This window comes from Crocodylus porosus, unplaced genomic scaffold (genome assembly GCF_001723895.1).
Source record: "Crocodylus porosus isolate Cpor-Errol unplaced genomic scaffold, CroPor_comp1, whole genome shotgun sequence".
Classification (NCBI taxonomy): Eukaryota; Metazoa; Chordata; order Crocodylia; family Crocodylidae; genus Crocodylus; species Crocodylus porosus.
In genome coordinates, this window is record NW_017728906.1 from 174,577,533 (window position 1) to 174,595,948 (window position 18,416).

At 40.9% G+C, this 18,416-nt stretch overlaps 1 protein-coding gene across 1 annotated transcript in view; it reads right to left on the reverse strand.

Annotated features, from left to right (window-relative positions):
* CUL5 (cullin 5) overlaps positions 1–18,416 on the reverse strand; it is a 56,797-nt gene that overhangs the window by 13,248 nt on the left and 25,133 nt on the right. Inside the window, exons 5-14 of the mRNA XM_019530240.1 lie at positions 17,867–18,008; positions 15,885–16,030; positions 15,729–15,809; positions 15,266–15,359; positions 12,871–13,001; positions 10,881–10,988; positions 8,292–8,356; positions 4,847–4,979; positions 3,890–4,021; positions 2,669–2,792 (exon numbers count right to left, since the gene is read on the reverse strand). Coding sequence (XP_019385785.1) covers positions 2,669–2,792; positions 3,890–4,021; positions 4,847–4,979; positions 8,292–8,356; positions 10,881–10,988; positions 12,871–13,001; positions 15,266–15,359; positions 15,729–15,809; positions 15,885–16,030; positions 17,867–18,008 — 1,156 coding nt within the window. The remainder of the gene's footprint in view (positions 1–2,668; positions 2,793–3,889; positions 4,022–4,846; positions 4,980–8,291; positions 8,357–10,880; positions 10,989–12,870; positions 13,002–15,265; positions 15,360–15,728; positions 15,810–15,884; positions 16,031–17,866; positions 18,009–18,416) is intronic.

The window sequence follows — 18,416 nt, forward strand, 5'->3', positions numbered from 1 at the left end:
ATACTCTTAGGCCTGGGTTGTACGCTTTTCTCTTCGTCACAAAACAATCCATTTCTCATTTAAGCTGTTTCTCACTAAGCATGTTGCTGAGGTTTATAAGTTTACTTACAAAAAAAATGCAACATACACTTGATGTCACAGTTGCTAAGCAATTTAAGTAAATACAAGCTTTTTGTGTTATTTTATTTTTTAAGGTATTTTTAAATGTATTATATTTTAAATATATAACTTTTTTTTCCAACTTATCTAACCTCTCCTTAAAAAAAAAAGACTCATGGCTCACTTGACATGATGTCCCACCTCCCCAGGAAAGCCCACTTCATAGTTTGAGAATCACTGCTTTGTTTGGTACCCTGCAAGACTGACTCCTATTTCAAGGAAGATGTAGGTTTTTCAGTGATAAAACCAAGACCTAGAGGCTTTTGTAAGAAAACATCCAGAACCTTTATTCCTACCCAAGAGTCTGAAAGACAACAGAAACCCCCCCATCATTAAAACTGAAATAGAGGTTGAAAGTAAACTTGAAGAAATGGGTGTGGAATGATATAAATCATATGTGTAGGTAAAATCCTGGCTGTTAAAGGGAAAAAAAAAAACAAAAAAAAAAAACAACCAAGCCTTATAGTGAAAACTGCAAGGACAGGGGGGCAGGAAAGCAAAGGTAAAGGTGCTACTCAGAATTAAATGCATCTCAGGCTGTTTTTTGTGGGATCCAATGTTAAACCTAGAATATGACAAATCTACATAAAAAGTCACTTGGGTATGGTGGGAAATATTTTGCATATTATGGCTAAAATCAGGGATAGCAAATAAGAAAAGTATTTCTTGTATGATAAGTTTAATGCAATACAACAGAGCTGCTCAGCCCCTGGCCTCTGGGACAGATATGGCCCCTGACAGTGTCATCTGGCCCACATATTTGTGGGGAGCCCTGCTGGCCATGCACACAGGACAGCATGGGACACAATCCCAGTGTGTGGGGCTGGGCAGGGATGGCCCTAGGGCATGATCCAGTCCATGGACCAACCCCATACCATTCATCTGGCTCATGGGGTCAAAACCTTGAGCCCCACTGGAATACACTGTGGTGACAATCCTTCTTAAATACTCTGATAAAGGAATAGATATCTCCGTCACAAAACATCCTAACAAGTGACAACAGTGGCATGGAGTAAAAAAAGCCAGCAATGGTGAAAAATAAAGGATTATATACAAAAATAATACTATGGCTAGACTAACAGCTCTCTCTCTCTATTAAAAAGGCATGAATACTCCTCAAATAAAAAGAATACCAAATTGGCTAAGAGATCGAGATGTAGATATATGCATTATACAAGATGCACCTTTTAGAAAATATACTAATAATAGGTTTAAAGCAAAATGGATTGATAACTATTTCTTCTCCTTGTGCTTCAACACAGGAGTAATGATTGCAATTAACAAAGAGTAGCAGTTAAAGTAGAGGAAGTTTACGAAGACAAACGAGGCAGATTTCTCATGGTTAGATGTCTGATGGAGCAATACATAGTCAGTCTTGTAACTATTTAAGCTCCTAATGCAAATGTACTCAAATTTGTAGGGGTTATATTTTTCGAAGTCATGAAAGATACTAAAGGAACTTTAATGATAACTGAGGGGTTAAATTATGTGTTAGCACCACTGGATAGATCTATAAAGGGGAAAAGTTATATACAGAGGGTGGAACAATAAAAAAATTCCTAGATTAAAATTAATTTAAAGATATTTGGAGAATTCTTAACACTATAGAAAGAGAGTACACACCTTTTTTTCATTCTCCCACACTTCTTACTTAACTGATTATAGTCACACTGACAGACCTTCAATCAATAAATTCACTAACTGTGCCACCAGTATTTTCATAGTGGGGGAAAAAAAAGGGAAAAACAAAACTCTGCCTAAACCAGAGGTTCTTAACCTTTTTAGACTTGAAGCACCCCTTGGAAAATCCTAGCTTCTAGTTTTCCCTTTTTACTATGAAACAGAATAACAGCAGTTTTTCTGTTGAAAAGAACTCAGAAATACCACAACAGATCAGCATGTTCTCACACTATGATCCCCTATTCGAAATCTCTGGGTTTATCTGGTGAATCACGTTTGCGCGCCTAACAGCACCAACATTACATGGCACCTTGAGGCACCCTGGAAAGGGAGGATCTCAAGGCATGCCAGGGTGATAAATCACTTTGGATGAGAATCACTGACTTCACCCAATGGCCTTGCTTACATTCTAACGATAAGAGGCGGTCTGCAAGAAAGGTCCCGAAATGGAAGGAGGTGCTTATGTCTGGCCAGGTACACCAAGTCTAAAACTTGGGAAACTAAGCCACTCCCCTTTCCTCTGCATTTCACTCTTGGCTTCCTTAGGTATCTTTCCACTCAGATCTACTGGTTCTTCTGATCCCTTCCTTAGGTATTTAATTCTCCCCATGACCTGTAAAGAGAACCTGGGCTCAGGCTTCCAGTAAGTAGCTGGGAACTAAACTAGTGAATGGAATGATGCTTAAATACCTCGGAGAATCCAGGCCTGACAGCTAGAGAGTCTTCAAACAGGAGAATAGAAATTATAGCAATACCTTAAGTTTCGACTGAACCATTTTTTAATATACACACATGAATAGAGACACAACAAAACATTTGAGAATAATACCTGGTAGGGCTAATTTATTATTTTTGTGCATCTCTTTGAAGGCCTGGTTCAAGTCTTCCGATACTTTAATATCCTGGAACATCCTAGCCAATTTGTTTACATAGTCTGCTGGCATACCCACTTCCTGTATAAACAGATAACAAATTAAACCGAGTAACAGCACAACTTGGAAACCAAAAGACTACACACATCAGTCTTTAGGCACATGGAGGCAGAGCAGTTAAAGCTTCTGATATGCCAGTTTTAGCTTTCCTCCAAACTCATACCGAAAGCTTCCCTTACCATACTCAGCTGTAAATGGGGGTCAGTAGGCTGGGGAAATCAGATGGGCACATGTAATGATAGCAACATAATTCCTTACTGTGCTACTGACTAGCAAGCTTTTACTATATTAGTCCCAATGGGCTGTTGTACTTGGGTTGAATTTGACCCCTTTTTTTTCCTTCTCCAAACATCTACCTTTGGAATAGCCATTTGTTTTAAAACTGCTTTACTAAAATACATGGACACTTTGTAATAGCAAGTTACAATGTTATGACAAAGTAACTTTTTGGATATACACACACTTTGGATGTAATAGTTTAGATATTATAATATAATATCCAATTATTATATTTTCATAATATACTATTTCCTCTCATCTCAATACTTTTCAGGTTTAGAACAGATTATTTGGTTTCTCCCTCCTCTCCTCCCTCGTCATTTAATCCTCTGGATAATTAAATAGCTGTAGGCCTAGATCTTCAAGTATGTTAGGTGTGCTCCGTGTGTAAAACCATTGTGTATTTGCACAAAGTGTCTCTAACTTGCTTAGGCATGTAGGCATCCATGACGTTTGGGAGCACTCTCCTGGAAACTGCTTGCTGATTTTTGTTCTTCTAAACTTAAGTTCTTTGTATTTTGGATCCCTTCAGTCTTCCAATATTGCACGTGCATTCAAGGGTCAACATAAAAAGAAATTCAACTGTTAACACTGCAGAGGTGCACATGATGCATACCTTGAAGATCTAGGCCTACAGCTATTTAATTCTGCAGATTGAGAGGAGGAAGGAACTAATCCATTCTAAACCTGAAAAGTATCAAGATAAGAGGAGACAAAGATCCATAATTGGACTGTGATTTAAGGTAGAAACTTGTGCCAATAAGAAGAATGTTTACATTCATAAATACAAACTAAAATTATGAGCACCAAGAGCTAAAAATCAAGGTACAGACACTTACTCTCAACCATTCCACCATGTTCTCTTCAATTTCGCTATCAGCTGATATATCCAATATTAGACGTCTTGTTAAGTGAGCTTTGTGGTATCGCATAAAAACATCTTTATTCTGTACATATTTAAGTACCAAAAGCTGTTCAAAAAGTAAGAGATTTTAATATATTTTCCATACCAAGTCAAACCACTTTCTTTCAACACTGGTTTTATATCAATGTCAAATGAAACCAGCACACAGGAACTCCTGATTTTCTTCAAAAGGAGTACTGCTGGAGATAGTCACTAGCTATGAAACTACTGCAACTGCTGATGAACAAGCTGCCCCACGGAACATCTCCTGTCATGGTTCTATTTTCTTGATAGGTATGTATTTCATTACGTATAGTCTGATCTACACAGTAAGCTTTGCTGATAGACCTCTGGTGACCGTATCCACACTTACAGCTCTTCCGGGACTGCAGGACTCTGACAAAGCAAAGCAAAACCTGAAATGACAGGCAGTTTCTGCCACCACGGAGAACTACAAGTGAAGGCAGAAGTGCCTGGGATCTCTGCCTTAAGCCATTGCTCCTGGTGCCTTTCAGGGTGCAGTGTACCTGCTGCACAGCACTAACAAAAGTTGGCAGGGGATGCATAGTGTCCCTGCAGTGGCAGCTATTGGGTCACAAAAGTCCTGTCCTGTAGCCAAGACCTATAACATTTATTACAGTATACAAATATATTAATTGCAAACTTGCATATTAAATCAACATTACTAACATGTGACACTATTTGGACCCATGAAAGCCCAACAATGCATATTCTATGCCCATTCCAAGTTAAGCAACAATTACTAGTACAACAGTTATCCACTTCATAGGCAGTTCCTTCAAAATCTCATCTTCAAAAACAGTTACAGTAGATGCAGGTCAGTTGATACCAAAACGGTTTCTTAGGTAAGAGACAGTGAACATGGACATACCACTTCTTTAAGCTTTGCTTCAATTTCTTCGGAGGTTAGTTTTTTGCTTAGTGGTGTTTTTCTTAGCAACATATCACAGTAATTAGCAAGCAGCTCAGGACATTTGGACTCAGGCTGTGTTTTCAATCCAACCCTAAATGCAATATATGAAATGAAAAAGCTTTGTAAAAAAAAAAAAAAAAATAGTTGCATCAGAAACACCATACCAGTGACAAGTACATTCCTGAGGAAAGTACCTTTCTCTGGTAAATTTGTTCACATGTCAGTTAAACCACTGCAAAACAGATTAATTTTATCTTATTCCTCTCATTCATTCCAATTACAGAAGGCAACCAACTATTCTCAGACACCTCCATTGTGGGTCACTCCAACTATTCTTTTGTTTGTAAATTTCAGAATTGTCCAAGATTCATTTCAAACAATAATTTTCATAAGCGGGTTTCACAGGACAGAGCAAGTTCCAAAACAACATAGTGAATTCAGTGCAGGCCAGTGGACTGAACAAAGCATTTCATGGAAGTAAAAGCAATATTGAGAGCAAGATTAATTCTTGAAAGGTGGTCCAGAAATAACAGGCTTGAAAACATAGGGATAAACCAAAAAAAAAAAAAAAAAAAAATCAGCAGAGGGTATACTATTAAAACAGGTATACAAAGCACATAAGGTGGCCGCTTTACAGAACTCTTTAGAAAGCTCATCCTTTTTGGCTCATAAAAGAGCTTGTAAGCAAGGGCTACTTTTTTTTTTTTTTTTAGGCCTTAGAAACAGGAAGAGAAAAAGCCTTTGGCTATGGTAATTCTAGAAACCTTGGATTTGCAATAGTATCAAAGATTTTCCAACCAGTACAAATCACAAAAAACAGGAAGTTTTAGAATTCTGGGAGCATCTGAACAGCTATCAGAAGTGACATTATCTTGCCTGGTTTGTGACCAAGGCAAGGCACCTGAAAATGATAACCTAGCTTTAAGTGAAGCAGAGACCAACAGGTAGAACACTGAGAGGAGTTCATGGAATAAATAAAATGGAAAGATTGTGAACAAGGAGGGGAAGATACAACTATCACCTTTTCTACAATTCAAAAACAAAAACAAAATGGAAGTCTTTGAGCTAGGATCATCATTAGCCCTTCAAATGGTAGAGAATGGGTGGACAGAAAATTTAATGTAGGGGGAAAAGGCTGTTTTTATAATTCTAGGAAAGTCCTACGAACTTGTTGGTTGGAAACTGCTAGGAAACTGGAATATTAATAGGAACCTAAAGGAATCCTTTTCCACAGTGCCTTAGCATACACACAGAGCACTAAACAGGGCAAAAACAGAGATCCATGCCTTTGTTAAGGGAATCCATCAGTAATACAAACTGCACTGTGATCTTCACTTCCCCACCTTCTCTTTCTTTTCTAACTTGGACTTTCATGGGGGAAAAAAATTAACACCATGCATTACATACTAGTCAAGAGCTGTATTTTTAGGATTCTATTGGCATTATCTTCTGCCTCTAAATACTCAATTTTTAAAAAAAGTGAAGATAAATCACTCAACCTCAAAGTTCAGGGCCAGAGTCAATCAACTGAATGCTGCAAATAAGGGGTGTTCACATGAATCACTAAAAATATCTGCCACAAGAAAAGGCCAAGCTGAACACCTGAGAAAGGTATCATTCAGTGGCTAGCTATGTTTCCATGTTACAAATGAGAACCAGCAGAAAAATACAGCACCTAGCCACAATAACCTGAATACAGATATACCAGTATAGCCATCAAACACTTTATTATAGATTAGCCCTGGGGTGTCATACTAATCTGGTCTCATGGGTTGGATAAGCATCTCTTGGTCAGTCTGTGGGCTGGACTGGGACTAACTCCCTGTGCAGCACCAGGGAGTTGTTCCAGAGTACTACATGCAGCCAGAGTCCTGCACCCTCTGTGTTGTGAGCAGCACTGGGTCCACTCCTACATGCCACATGCAGCACACACCCTGTACCAGCTTCAGGAGCCATGTGCACAGCAAACCCTGGGGGCAGTACATTCTTCACACACTGAATGGGGCTGGACTGGACACATGAACTATGCATGTCACAAGGGGCCAATACAGTGGATCCGCTTCATGCAGTAGCTAGCTGGACCAGCCCTGCATGCTGGCTTCAGCGTGCCCCAATCTAGACCAGTCCTGGAGCCAGAGTACAAAGCCAGTCCAGCAAGACACTGCATGCACCATGCACCCAGTAACAGTCCCCAAGCAACATGTAGGGCGTGTGGCCAGCCCAGCCCAAGTTGCATACAGCACGTGCTGGCCTAGGAGCTCACTGCACACGTCCACACGGGGCTGGCAGAGGGCATGTGCTGCCTGTGGTGTGTGGGCTGTACCTGGCACTGCAAAGGCTGCATGCAGCACCCCATGTTGGCCCCCACTGCTGCCTACAGCACGCATGGCACCAAGTTTAGCCCACACTACATGCAAGCTCCAGGAACAGCACATGGCGTTGGTCTAGCAACCCAGGGCCTGGATACCTCTAGATTAGCTGAAGTGGTCACAGAATTCAGATCTAGTTTGCCATAAAGTACCAGTGATTTGTATATACCAGATTACTGCTCCATAAAAAAGAATGCACTCTGCACCAAACCTTTTGGTTGCAGAATCTGATCTTTCCGAATAAGACTCCTTGAAAAAATCTCCAATTTGTCCAGTTGTGTTATTCTAAGGTTTGAAAACTTTATTCCCAAAGGTCACTTCGGACACAGGTATTCTCTTTCTGCCTTTGAAATTTCTACCTGAAGAACAGACAGTATTCTGCCTGACACCAGGTCATTTTAGACTTAATTTTATGATTTCTCTGAGACTAGTTCCCTCCAACAAGGAGCAGCTTCAAACCACTCTCTGGATGTTGAAAATTCAGTCCACTCATAAGGCATATAAAAACTCCTGTGATTAAGAACTATAATTTATTCCTCCTGTCTTCTTTCATCTTCACTTCCTCCTTTCATCATTTTTGACTGAAAATAACAAATGTATAGCAAGTAAAAGAAAAAAATCCACATACTAACTGTTCAGAAACTCTGACAACTTAGCCTTCCTTTATGCCCAATCCAGTGACAGAGAATAAAAACAGTAACTACTACTTTTACTTCTATAAATTAACTTAGTGGAATGAAACTGCTTGGCATTAATGGGCTTCTATCAGTAAACAACTTTGTTCAGCATATATAACCTTCCTTCCAAGCTTTTAAACAAAATCTATGCGCCAAGCTCCCATCTGCCTACTTTTTTTTTTCCACTCCTTTCCACAATGCTTTCAATGCAAGAATCCCAAAGAACTTCTAAATGAGATATGATGTGTTACCAGGAATATGCTTAAAATAAATAAATACAAATCTGAAAATGTCCTAAAACATTAAATATTTCAATATTTAAGGTGCCCAATGCACATTAATATTTAAACAGCTTACCCCTTCTGCTTCAACGGCAATTCAAGTTTAAATATTGTAGCATCATTCACAACTGCCTTATATGCCTAAAAAACAAACAAGATGGGCACTAATTTCAACTTCTCTTCATAACATAAGAAACAAGATACAAATAATTTAATACATTATAAAGACAGTGTATATTAGAGCCATGCAAAGCTTTGGTAGCCGGTTCAATTCCAAGGAGATTCGGCAACCAAATCTGTGAATCCAAATCAAATCAGGAGACCAATTAAAAGCTCTGAATTGAATTGGAAGCCTCCGAATAGATTTGGAAAAGATTCGGTCATAGACTAAACAGGCACCAGGTCCTCACCACACTGGACACAGCTGCCTTCAGCTGGTAAGTCTGCTGGGGTTGGCGGAGGGAGGGACTAGGGCTGGGAGAAGCTGCCCAGCTGGGGTGGGGGGCACAGGACACAGCAGTGCTCAGAGCAGGGGCTATGCCCCGATTCTGCTTGCCCAGCCAGGGAGTAGGGTGGGTGGGATGCGGGTGTGGCAGCAAGGCATAGCCCCCGCTCCCAGCACTGCTGCGCCTGCATCCCATGCCCCCCCCACCCCCACACACCACCTGGGCAAGTGCCAGCAGTGCCAGCTGCCCTTGCACCAGCTAGGCAAGCAACGGCAGGACAGAACCCCCACTCCCAGGAGTGATGCGGGAATTACAGAGCTGCAAGCGAGGGCTATGCCCTACTGCTGCTTGCTCCCTTCTGCCTGAAGCAAGCTGCACCTGCACTGCACCCCCTCCTCCCCCTACCCAGGCAAGCACCAGCAGGGCATAGCCCCCACTCCCAGCGCGGCCATGCCTGCATCAGCACTAGAAGCAGGGGTTCTGCCTTCCCGCCACTTGCCCAACCAGCACAGTTGGGGGAGGGGGAATGACACCGCATGTGGCAGCGGCCTTGGGAGGAGGTGGGCGCTGCTTCTGCTTGTCAGCCAGCATGAGGGGTCAGGCCCTGCCACGGGTTCCCAGCCAGGGTGAAGGAGGCAGGTTATGCCCTGCTGCCGCTTGGCCCCTTCCACTCGGAGCGAGTTGCACCCACATCCTGCCCCCCCTCCCCACCCCCGCTAGGCAAGTGGCAGGACCACATCCCAACACCGCCCCCCCTGGGCTGGGCAGTTTCTCCCAGCTCCAAACCCTCCCTGCCCCACACACCTTTCCTCCCCAAACCTCAACAGACTTACCAGCTAAAGGCACCTGTGTCCAGCATGGCAAGGTCTGCTGCCTGTTTAGCCTATGGCTGAATCTCCAAAGTAGCGCCAAATCTTCAGTTCTGATTTGGCCAAATCAAATCAGGACAGCAATTCAAATCTCCAAATCGAATCACTGTCCTTCCAAATGGGCTGGATCCGAATCAAAAGCAAATACCTGCCACTTCACACAGGCCTAGTATATATTACTTATATAGTTCCCTTATAAACCCAACTTCACCATATGCCTAACTAAGCAGATGAGCTGTCCCCTTGAAGTCATGGGACTATTCACAATTACATGTTGTGATCAATTACAGGTTTTACCAAGATATTTCTGGGTTAACTGTGTTCACAATGTTATTATATGGTATGATTCAGTTTACCTCCTTAGTCTCTGCACAGAGAAGGAGGGGTTAAGTGCCAGGGCTGGCTACATGCAGACCAGACAGACCTTTAGCAGCAGCAAGGCTTGAAGGGCTTTGTTGACATATCAACTAAGGTGAGTTGCCCAATACCCAGGAGGGGTCCAGAGGAGATATACATGACAATGGGAAAGAGCAAACTGGGAGTGAAGCAACTCATCAGCAGTTCCTGGGTCTAGGGACTGAGAGAACAGAGAGAAGTGGAGAAGCTTGGTGGAGCTGGAGACTGGAAAGGGAACAGTTGAGTATCTTTGGGGGTACTCAGGACTGTGTGGGCTGGAATGGAGATGGAGATGAAGAGACTGCTTAATCCCTTTGGAGGGGACTGAGAACTTCCAGTTCAGTGGCTTTGCGCCAATAAATGTCGTTACTGATGAGACTGCTGTGCTACTTGGAACTGTGGGTTGCACTGGGTTACCCCAAGAGGAGGTGAAGTCCCCCTCAGGAGTGCAACTGGATACTAGCTCCTTAACTCAGGGCCACAAAGAATCAGGGAGGGCGAAGGACTAGAAGTCCAGGGGCTCAGAGTGGTAAGAAGCTCAGGCTCCCTTCTTGCTCTAGAAGCCAAGCCTAGGTTGACTTCAAGGGGTACTTTCAGAGACCAGACAAAGTCACATTGGTCCCGAGCAAGTACCTTCCTGAAGGGTACTCTGTGGCACATACCTAATACTGAAGACAAGCATGTTGCCGGATCAGAAAGTAGACTGTAAACTTCCAAGCACAAAGTGTCATCTCATGCACTGGCCAATCTGTATCACGCTACAGATTGTAGCTTATAGGCACTACATTACAGTACAAATCGATCAGATTACCAGTTAGCTAGAAATCCCATTGGCATTTTAGTCCACAACCTACTATCAGGATTAGCATCTTGTTGCCTACTGACAGAGGCAAAATTTGATACTAATTTCAACAACTAACAGAAATTAAAGACAAAAGTGCAATTAACACATACCTTGTCTCTCGCAGTAAGAAATCTTGGGTCATCTTGAAAAGCTTCTTTAACCAACTTACTAAATCGATTAAATAATGTAAGCAATTGCTCTACATATTTCTCAGAATCCTAGAGTTAAAAGCAACAAAATGAAAAAAAAAAATTGAGAAAAAAAATGGATTAAATCATGTAACTCTATTCTTATAACAGAGACAGTAATGTAAGAATAGGCAACCTCAATTTTTTTTTTTTGATTCAAGAGCTTTGCAACCGTCACATTTCAGTGTAGCTTTTCTGTATGGAATTTCCTACTTTAAAAATAAGCCAGCATGCACATTTAGAGTCTTAGAAGTCCTCATATCTGCCACTTGAGGTCAGCGTTTACTGGAGGACTGAAAAGCTATGGAGGAATGGCAAGGAGATGATCCCTAAATAGGTCCATTATCTTTCCTCAAAGGTCTACAAATATTAAAAAAGGTGGGGGCAAAGGGAATTAAAGCTTTTGCTTTCTTGGAGGGAAGGGGAGAAAAAGGGGAACAGAGGGAAAAACCACACCTGTTCTCCTGCCTGAAGAAGTGCTGAAGTGTCTGAGAAACTTCCAGAAAAAAAAAATTATTCCCCAATTAAACATAAGTGCACTAGTTTCTTCCATGAAGTTAACTGTCAGAATAGCCTTTTCAATTCATTGTAATTAAACTGCTAATACAACTCTAACTTTGGCATGTCCCATACACTCTATCAGTCACCACTGGTATATTTGATTTAAACTACATGCTGGCTTTATGTATAAAGACACGCATCTGAAAAAGGCAAATACATAAGATGACTGAGGTCTAACTAGAGAATTACTCTGAAGGACTTCATTTTAAAATGAGCGAATGAATTAATCTAATGCTTGTGGATGTCTATTGTAGGGGTGCACCGATAAATATTTTCTTAGCCAGTACTGATAGCTGATTCTTCACCAGGCATATTGGCCAATACTGATAACATGCTGTGCTCCTGTAAATCTGAAGGTAAGTCTGTGGAGAGGAAGGGACGTGGGGGTCATAGAGGCCTCACTTCCTCCCTCACCATGGGAAAGGGGTGGGGGCTGGGGGCACTGCCCACACAGGGAAATGAATGGAACCCCAGGGCCACAGCAGGAAGCAGGACAGAGCTGTGGGTAGCTTGTCCAAGAGATCAGCATCATGGCACTCAAAAGTGGCAGCAGGGATGCTTGAAATGAAGTGACGAGCTGGCAGCAAGCGACACAACTTGCTGCCACAACTACTGCCAGACAGGCAGGGGACATGCAGCCAGAACATGGCTCCCAGAGTGAAGGTAGCAGGGTTGAGAGACCAGGGCCCATAGCAGGCAGCTTGCCTCCACCCCATGCACAAGTCTGGGGGGAGGGGGTTACATACTCCCTATATCTTCTCTGGGGTTGCATGGAGCAGCAGGGAGCTGCTCCCCTCTACCCTTGTCCCTGGACAAGCCGCCCACAGCTCTGTCCTGCTCCCTGCCCTGGCTCCGGGATCCCATTCACCACCCTGGCTGGGCAGCACTCCTAGCCCCTGGCCCCACTTCCTCTCCCACCATGGGGTCTCAATCTGCCAACCCCCTACCCTGCCTGCCATATCCCTTCCCCTCCACAGACTTACCTGCAGGGTGCTGCTCTCTATGCTGCCCAGCTGAATTCCTGCCCACATGCGTGCTTCAACTGCGTATGCACACATGGTATCCAGGGACCCCAGCCAGAAGGCGTATTATATTTATTGGTGACATTTTAGCTGCACCAGCCAAAAAAAAGCTGATAATGTTAATTTTCATTTAAAAAAAAAAAAAAAAAAAAAAAAATCGGTGCCGATCCGATATGGCACCAATATATTCAGTGCACCTCTAGTCCATTGGTTTGATTTTCTTTTAAAATCCATTGTTACTTACATGTAATATACCACATAATTGTAGTATTTATTTTTTTGTAAGACATTATATCTATTAAAATTATTTCTTTAGCAGATAAACTTACAGTAGTAATAGTTTCAGCAGCTGCTACCATATCTGCTAGTCCAGCACTAACAATATGCTCTTCCAGATCTTTTAACATAGGGTCTATTCCATTAGGAACTTTATCCATCAGCAAAAACATTAAATGCAACTCTGAAAGATACAATATACTGATGAAGCCACCTTTCCACATAGTAACCAAAGATTTAAGTTAAAGGAATGTATGTTCCATTTATACAAACACCACTGAAAGCAGGACATGAAGCAAAATAAACAAACAAACCAAATTAAAACACTGGTAGAGTCCATTTATTATAAAATCAGTTTATTCTTACACTTTGAACACTATTAATAATACTAACCACACAAAATAGGGTTTCCTTGGAAATTTATGTCAGACCTCAATTGGGTTTGTATTAATTAAAAAATATGTAAGTGCCAAATATGCCTATACCAGCTATGGTTAAAAGATTAATTTTTTTTTCTTCAACTTGGAGTAGAGCGTGGTCTGAGTCTTGTGATTTTTACAACTCCAAAGATGGATGTTGTTAGTCTTTTTCAGGACTAATGTAACTATCCCCAGAAGCAAGAGTACTGATATTTCTGCAAGACCATGAGGTTGATTTGGACAGGCTACCGAACAGTTAAATCAGACATAATGGATAAGGGCCTACCTTTGTATTAAATCTCAATACACCAAGCTTGGAATACAGGTGGGCTTCTCCTCATGGAGGAAGCAGCATGACTAACAATGGCCAAGGACCATTTCCTCAGATTTGTTTTTTTATTTAAAAAACAAAAAACCAAAACAGACTCAAAATTTCCTCCTTTCTACTGCATCCAGGAGGAGCACAAAAAAGAAGATCTCCCTTTTCAATTTCTTCAGAAGAAGAAACTTCAGAGCCCAGGACACAGGAGAAGAATCTACCAACTGCAGCTTTTATTTCAAGGTGATCAACACAAGAGTTACACTGCATTAAACTGTGATGAAGAAATAGGTGAAGTAAAAAAAAAAAAAAAAAAAAGGCTCCAAACTTTTAGTTTACTTATCCTGATCATTCCCCAATTAAACATTGTATAAAAAACACACATTCGGAAAACTGTTGATAACCATCCCAAACAGATGAGGGGGAGAATGAGGACAATGCACGATTGGCTGAACCACGAGAGAGCCACTGCAATGGCAATGCCAGTGTTCAGGTGCAATGCCAGCGTTCAGAAAGAGTGTCCCCAAGGGCAACACATGAAGGGGCTGGTTGGGAAAGATGCAGAGATCTAACATATCAATCAAGTGTAAAGTATTACATGGATAAGGACCAGTCAAGTGATGGAGACAGAGAAATGCATGTCAAAAAGCAAAAAAGTTTAAGGAAAGTCTTATCTGAGGTGCCTCTACAAAGAGGCATCTCCAGAAATTCTGAGTTCAAAATGAGCCTTCTGTATGTCTCCAAGGTCTGAAATTTATAGTCTTATATTCTTTATAGTCTCATCAGCCCTGGACAAGTGACAAAAAGTATTACTAGATTGAGGGGTGCATCTAACAGAGTTTGAAGGCCAGATTTCTTGTGAATTGCCAAGCCTGGAAATGAATGTTTTTTCCCCCCTATTCAAAGCTGAAAATTCCAACTTCTCATTTGTACAGCTACAAAACTTAATCAGTGAAGCTTTAATATGTAATAAACTAGTTGCAGGATAATCAAACTCATTTCCTCTTTCCTTATTCCCCTTTGAATCCTGAAGACTTTGTGTGGGTCTGCTTTCTTGACTGGATAGCACCTTCACAAGTCACACTGAAGTCACTCACAGAACCCAGAATTTCCAGAAGCAAAAGTTTTCAAACTTTCTGAAAAGTTATGACCACCATCTTTCAAACAGTATATTGCATCAGCCTATAAAATTATCAGGTAATGAGATATCAGTTGTAAGAAAGAGCAGGCAAAACAAAGTCTTGTAGAGATTTTAATTAGCTGATCAGTACATTCACCAAAACCAAACTCTGACCCACAATAATGGAGTGGGGTGAGAGGAGGAGGTGGGAGCAGACAGACTTTCCCTCCCTACCTCGAAGAGCAATACATCAGAAAACACACACCCAAGGAAGAGGGAGAAAAGAAATCTACTTTAATTACTCTAGTTCAATCTGAAGTCCGTGCAGGACTTTAATAGGCTTTGGGTATCTCCTTTTAAAATTGAAGACAACATACCATAGAAAACAAAAGTAAAACAGATGTAAAAAAAACAAACCCCCCTCCCCCCCCTTTGGTCACAGCTAGCCTTCAAGGAAAAAAGCATCACTCCAACCAAACACAGCTGGCCTCTGTTACAAAACAGGTATCAGTAATCTGATACCTCTACCAAACCTATTTTTATCCCTTGCCATATATCACGCTGCATTTTTTTTAAAAAACGTCACTTACTTTCCGTTTCATTTCGTTTGATCATGCCTTGACATTCTGCTAAAATTGTCTCTTTAAAAGATGTCACCAGAGCATTCACACAGCACTCCATAAGCTGAAAATGCATTAAATAAATAGTTAGCTCATTACAGCTTTTAAAAGGCAAAACAAACTACGGCGTTCAAAGTTCACTGTAACATTAAAACTACCGTCTATATGAACAATAGCTCAATAAAATATTAGGTGCTCAAAGGTTTGTATATGAAATAGAAGTTACTATAGTGCAAAACATCTACACTTGGTGAATGTGTATAGCACTGGTTTGTTTTTTTTAAATAAATTAATTTTTAAAAATAAGGCTCATAAAAGGCAAGCTCCAATACTGAATAACTATAATAAAAAACATACAACAAATAATGATCAAAAGCATGACAAGAAACCTTTTCTTAATACATTACATAGTTTTACAACATTTTATACTCACCGCTTCTACAGAGTTACACTCACGCCTTGTTTCCAGGTATCTTAGTGCTCTTTTCTCTTCTTCTTTTAGTTTAGCATCTGCCTGTGCAGAAGCAGAATACCAATCATTTTAAGAACTAACAATAACAGAACAGTTGTCATCATATGTTTTACTTACATATTTCATATAATTCTGTACACCATTTTGCTGCAAATAAGAAGGAGCTTGTGTTCTATAAAATCTCTCTGTTGAATCCAAATATGCTTTCTCAAAGTTATCCCGGTAAATCTGAAGTTTATCTTCAGGATTAGAACAAAGGTTAACTGCAAAGAGAAAAAACGTACATCTTGTGTCACTTTTAATGCAACTTAAAAAAACTCCATTATTTTTGTTGATAAAGCACTTTTAAACCAAACAATCTGCTAGTGTCCCGAGAACCTAAATCTAAACCAGAGAAGTCTGATGTTTAGGCACCGTTGCAAAATAAATTTGTCTAGCCAGAGACTGACTGGAGCTGCACACACTTCTCCTAAATCTAAGATATGGCAAGTGCAAATGTAGCAAACAGAATTATTACAGAATTTTTTTTTTTTTTTTTTTTTTTTTAACTGCAGCATGAAACCATATTGCCATTATGAATGCTCAGCCTAACCTGCAAGTTCCTAAAGATGATGCAAGGCTATTCTTCTGATTCCTAACCTCCCTTTGGTTCTGTACTGTTCTTATCTAGAGTAGTAATAACACACACATTAGAGATGGATACCCAGATCATTGATCTGTCAACAGAAATTGGACAGTTAGCAGTCCTTTGTGCCTTTAACCATCTTTCCCCTTCATCTTAACTGTTGCCAAAGAAAGATCAGAGTGAACTAAATACTAGGGCTGTGAGAAATTTTGCCGGCTGTTTTGATTCAACACTGTTTCAACTCATTTAGAGCTCAAAACAGCAAAATCGAATCAAAACAAAAGGCTAGTCAAAACATTTCAAAAAAGTTTCAAAGCAGCCAGCAGCCAGGCAGTGGGAGACAGGGGAGAACCAGTGCTGTGCTGCCAGCAGCATCTGGAAGCGCAGCCCTGGCTCTCCCCACCTCCCGTGGCTGGGCTGTGGGAAACCGAATGCAGCACAGGGGAAGTGAACTGAGCCCAGGCTCAGTTCCCCGCCCCAGTGCTAGATCAGGCTGTGGGTACCATCATGGGACAGATGATTTTAAAAAACCATTGGTTTTCAAATTTCCTCAAGTCACAGGAAGTCAAATGTTCTAAAAGTCAGTTCCTTTCATATCACTTCTTCTACCACGGAACCCCTACCCCTAGCTCCATGAGCCAACTGGCAGAGCCCATTAACTTGGCCTGGCAATGGCTGCATACCATCTCCAGGCCTGCTCTGCCATTACTCCCCAGTCTCTTTGTGGAACTCCTAATGACCTGGTGTAGAACTGTGAGATTCAGCAGAACGCACTTTGAAAACTTCCATTTCAAACCATGTTTATAGAACTGGTCCTTCATAAGCCATTTAGTAGGCCAGCGGTTGCAAAGGTTTAGCCTTCAACCTTACCTTATCAGTTCAGAAGTCCCTGTATACAGAAATGTTGAAAAAAAAGCAGGCAAAAGATTTGAAATTAGTATCCCACTTAGATGAAAGTCGTAAGTGTGCAGAGCTATTCCAACAGTCTGCAAATTCATGAAGACAGAGCTGTTAGCTTTAAATGGTTCTCTGTGCAACAAGGGTTGCATTAAAAAAAAAAAAAAAAAAAAAGTAAGCATCAAATTTACAGTAACTGATGGATAAGCTATTCACTTGCCAGTGAAAGTTTTTCACTGGTCATTGCAAATGCATTTGAGTTTTTTTGTACTAATAATCAACAACACTGATACTTCCCACCCCAGGTCAACAAAGATGCCCCTGCTACCTGTTACAAATATTATGCAATTAACTGTTTAATCATGCAACACATTTAGACCATCAGATGTGCAAAAGTAATTATCACATGATAAAAACTACTATCCAGCATAGAGAGTCAACCAGCTATAAAAGTTAATGATTGAAAATGGGCAACAACTCTGTAGCTGGTTTCTGTCCAGTTTTAATTTGAACGTGTAGCAGATCCCAACAGTACATTAAAACAGGCACAGCTGAGATCACTCTGCATGAGACATACCGTATGATTCTCTAACTCCAATAACCAGTTGAGAGTCAAAAGCTTCGCCTAGTCTTTCAGCATGGACCAACTTCATTGCACTGTCCTGAAGCCTATTCTTTATATTTGAGAATATGGACTCATTCCATGTATCTAGCATGAGCTACATAAAAAGAAAGGGGGGGGGGGGAAAAATCAAATCAGAAAGGGGTGCATAGAATTTCAAACTGAATGCGAGCAACTGTTACCCTAAATGCAAAGACATTAGGAACAGAAATTAAGCAATTTTTTTAGAATCTATTTTTTAATTGATGTCATTAGCTCTACTATCTGAAGGGCTTGATTCCACTTCCACTGAAGTAAAGGGCAATGATTCAGGTGTTAATTTATTATTGCATCTACCTACTGTGTTTCTTTAACCCTTGACTATCAATCTCAATTGATACGTTTCCAGGAGCAGACTGTAAAAAGATTCCCAAAACAAAGGGGTTAATTTGGGAGCAAAAATGTTAAATGGAGCCTAGCACCTGGCAGATTCAAAGCCTTAACAGAGGAAAATTTAGATGATAGT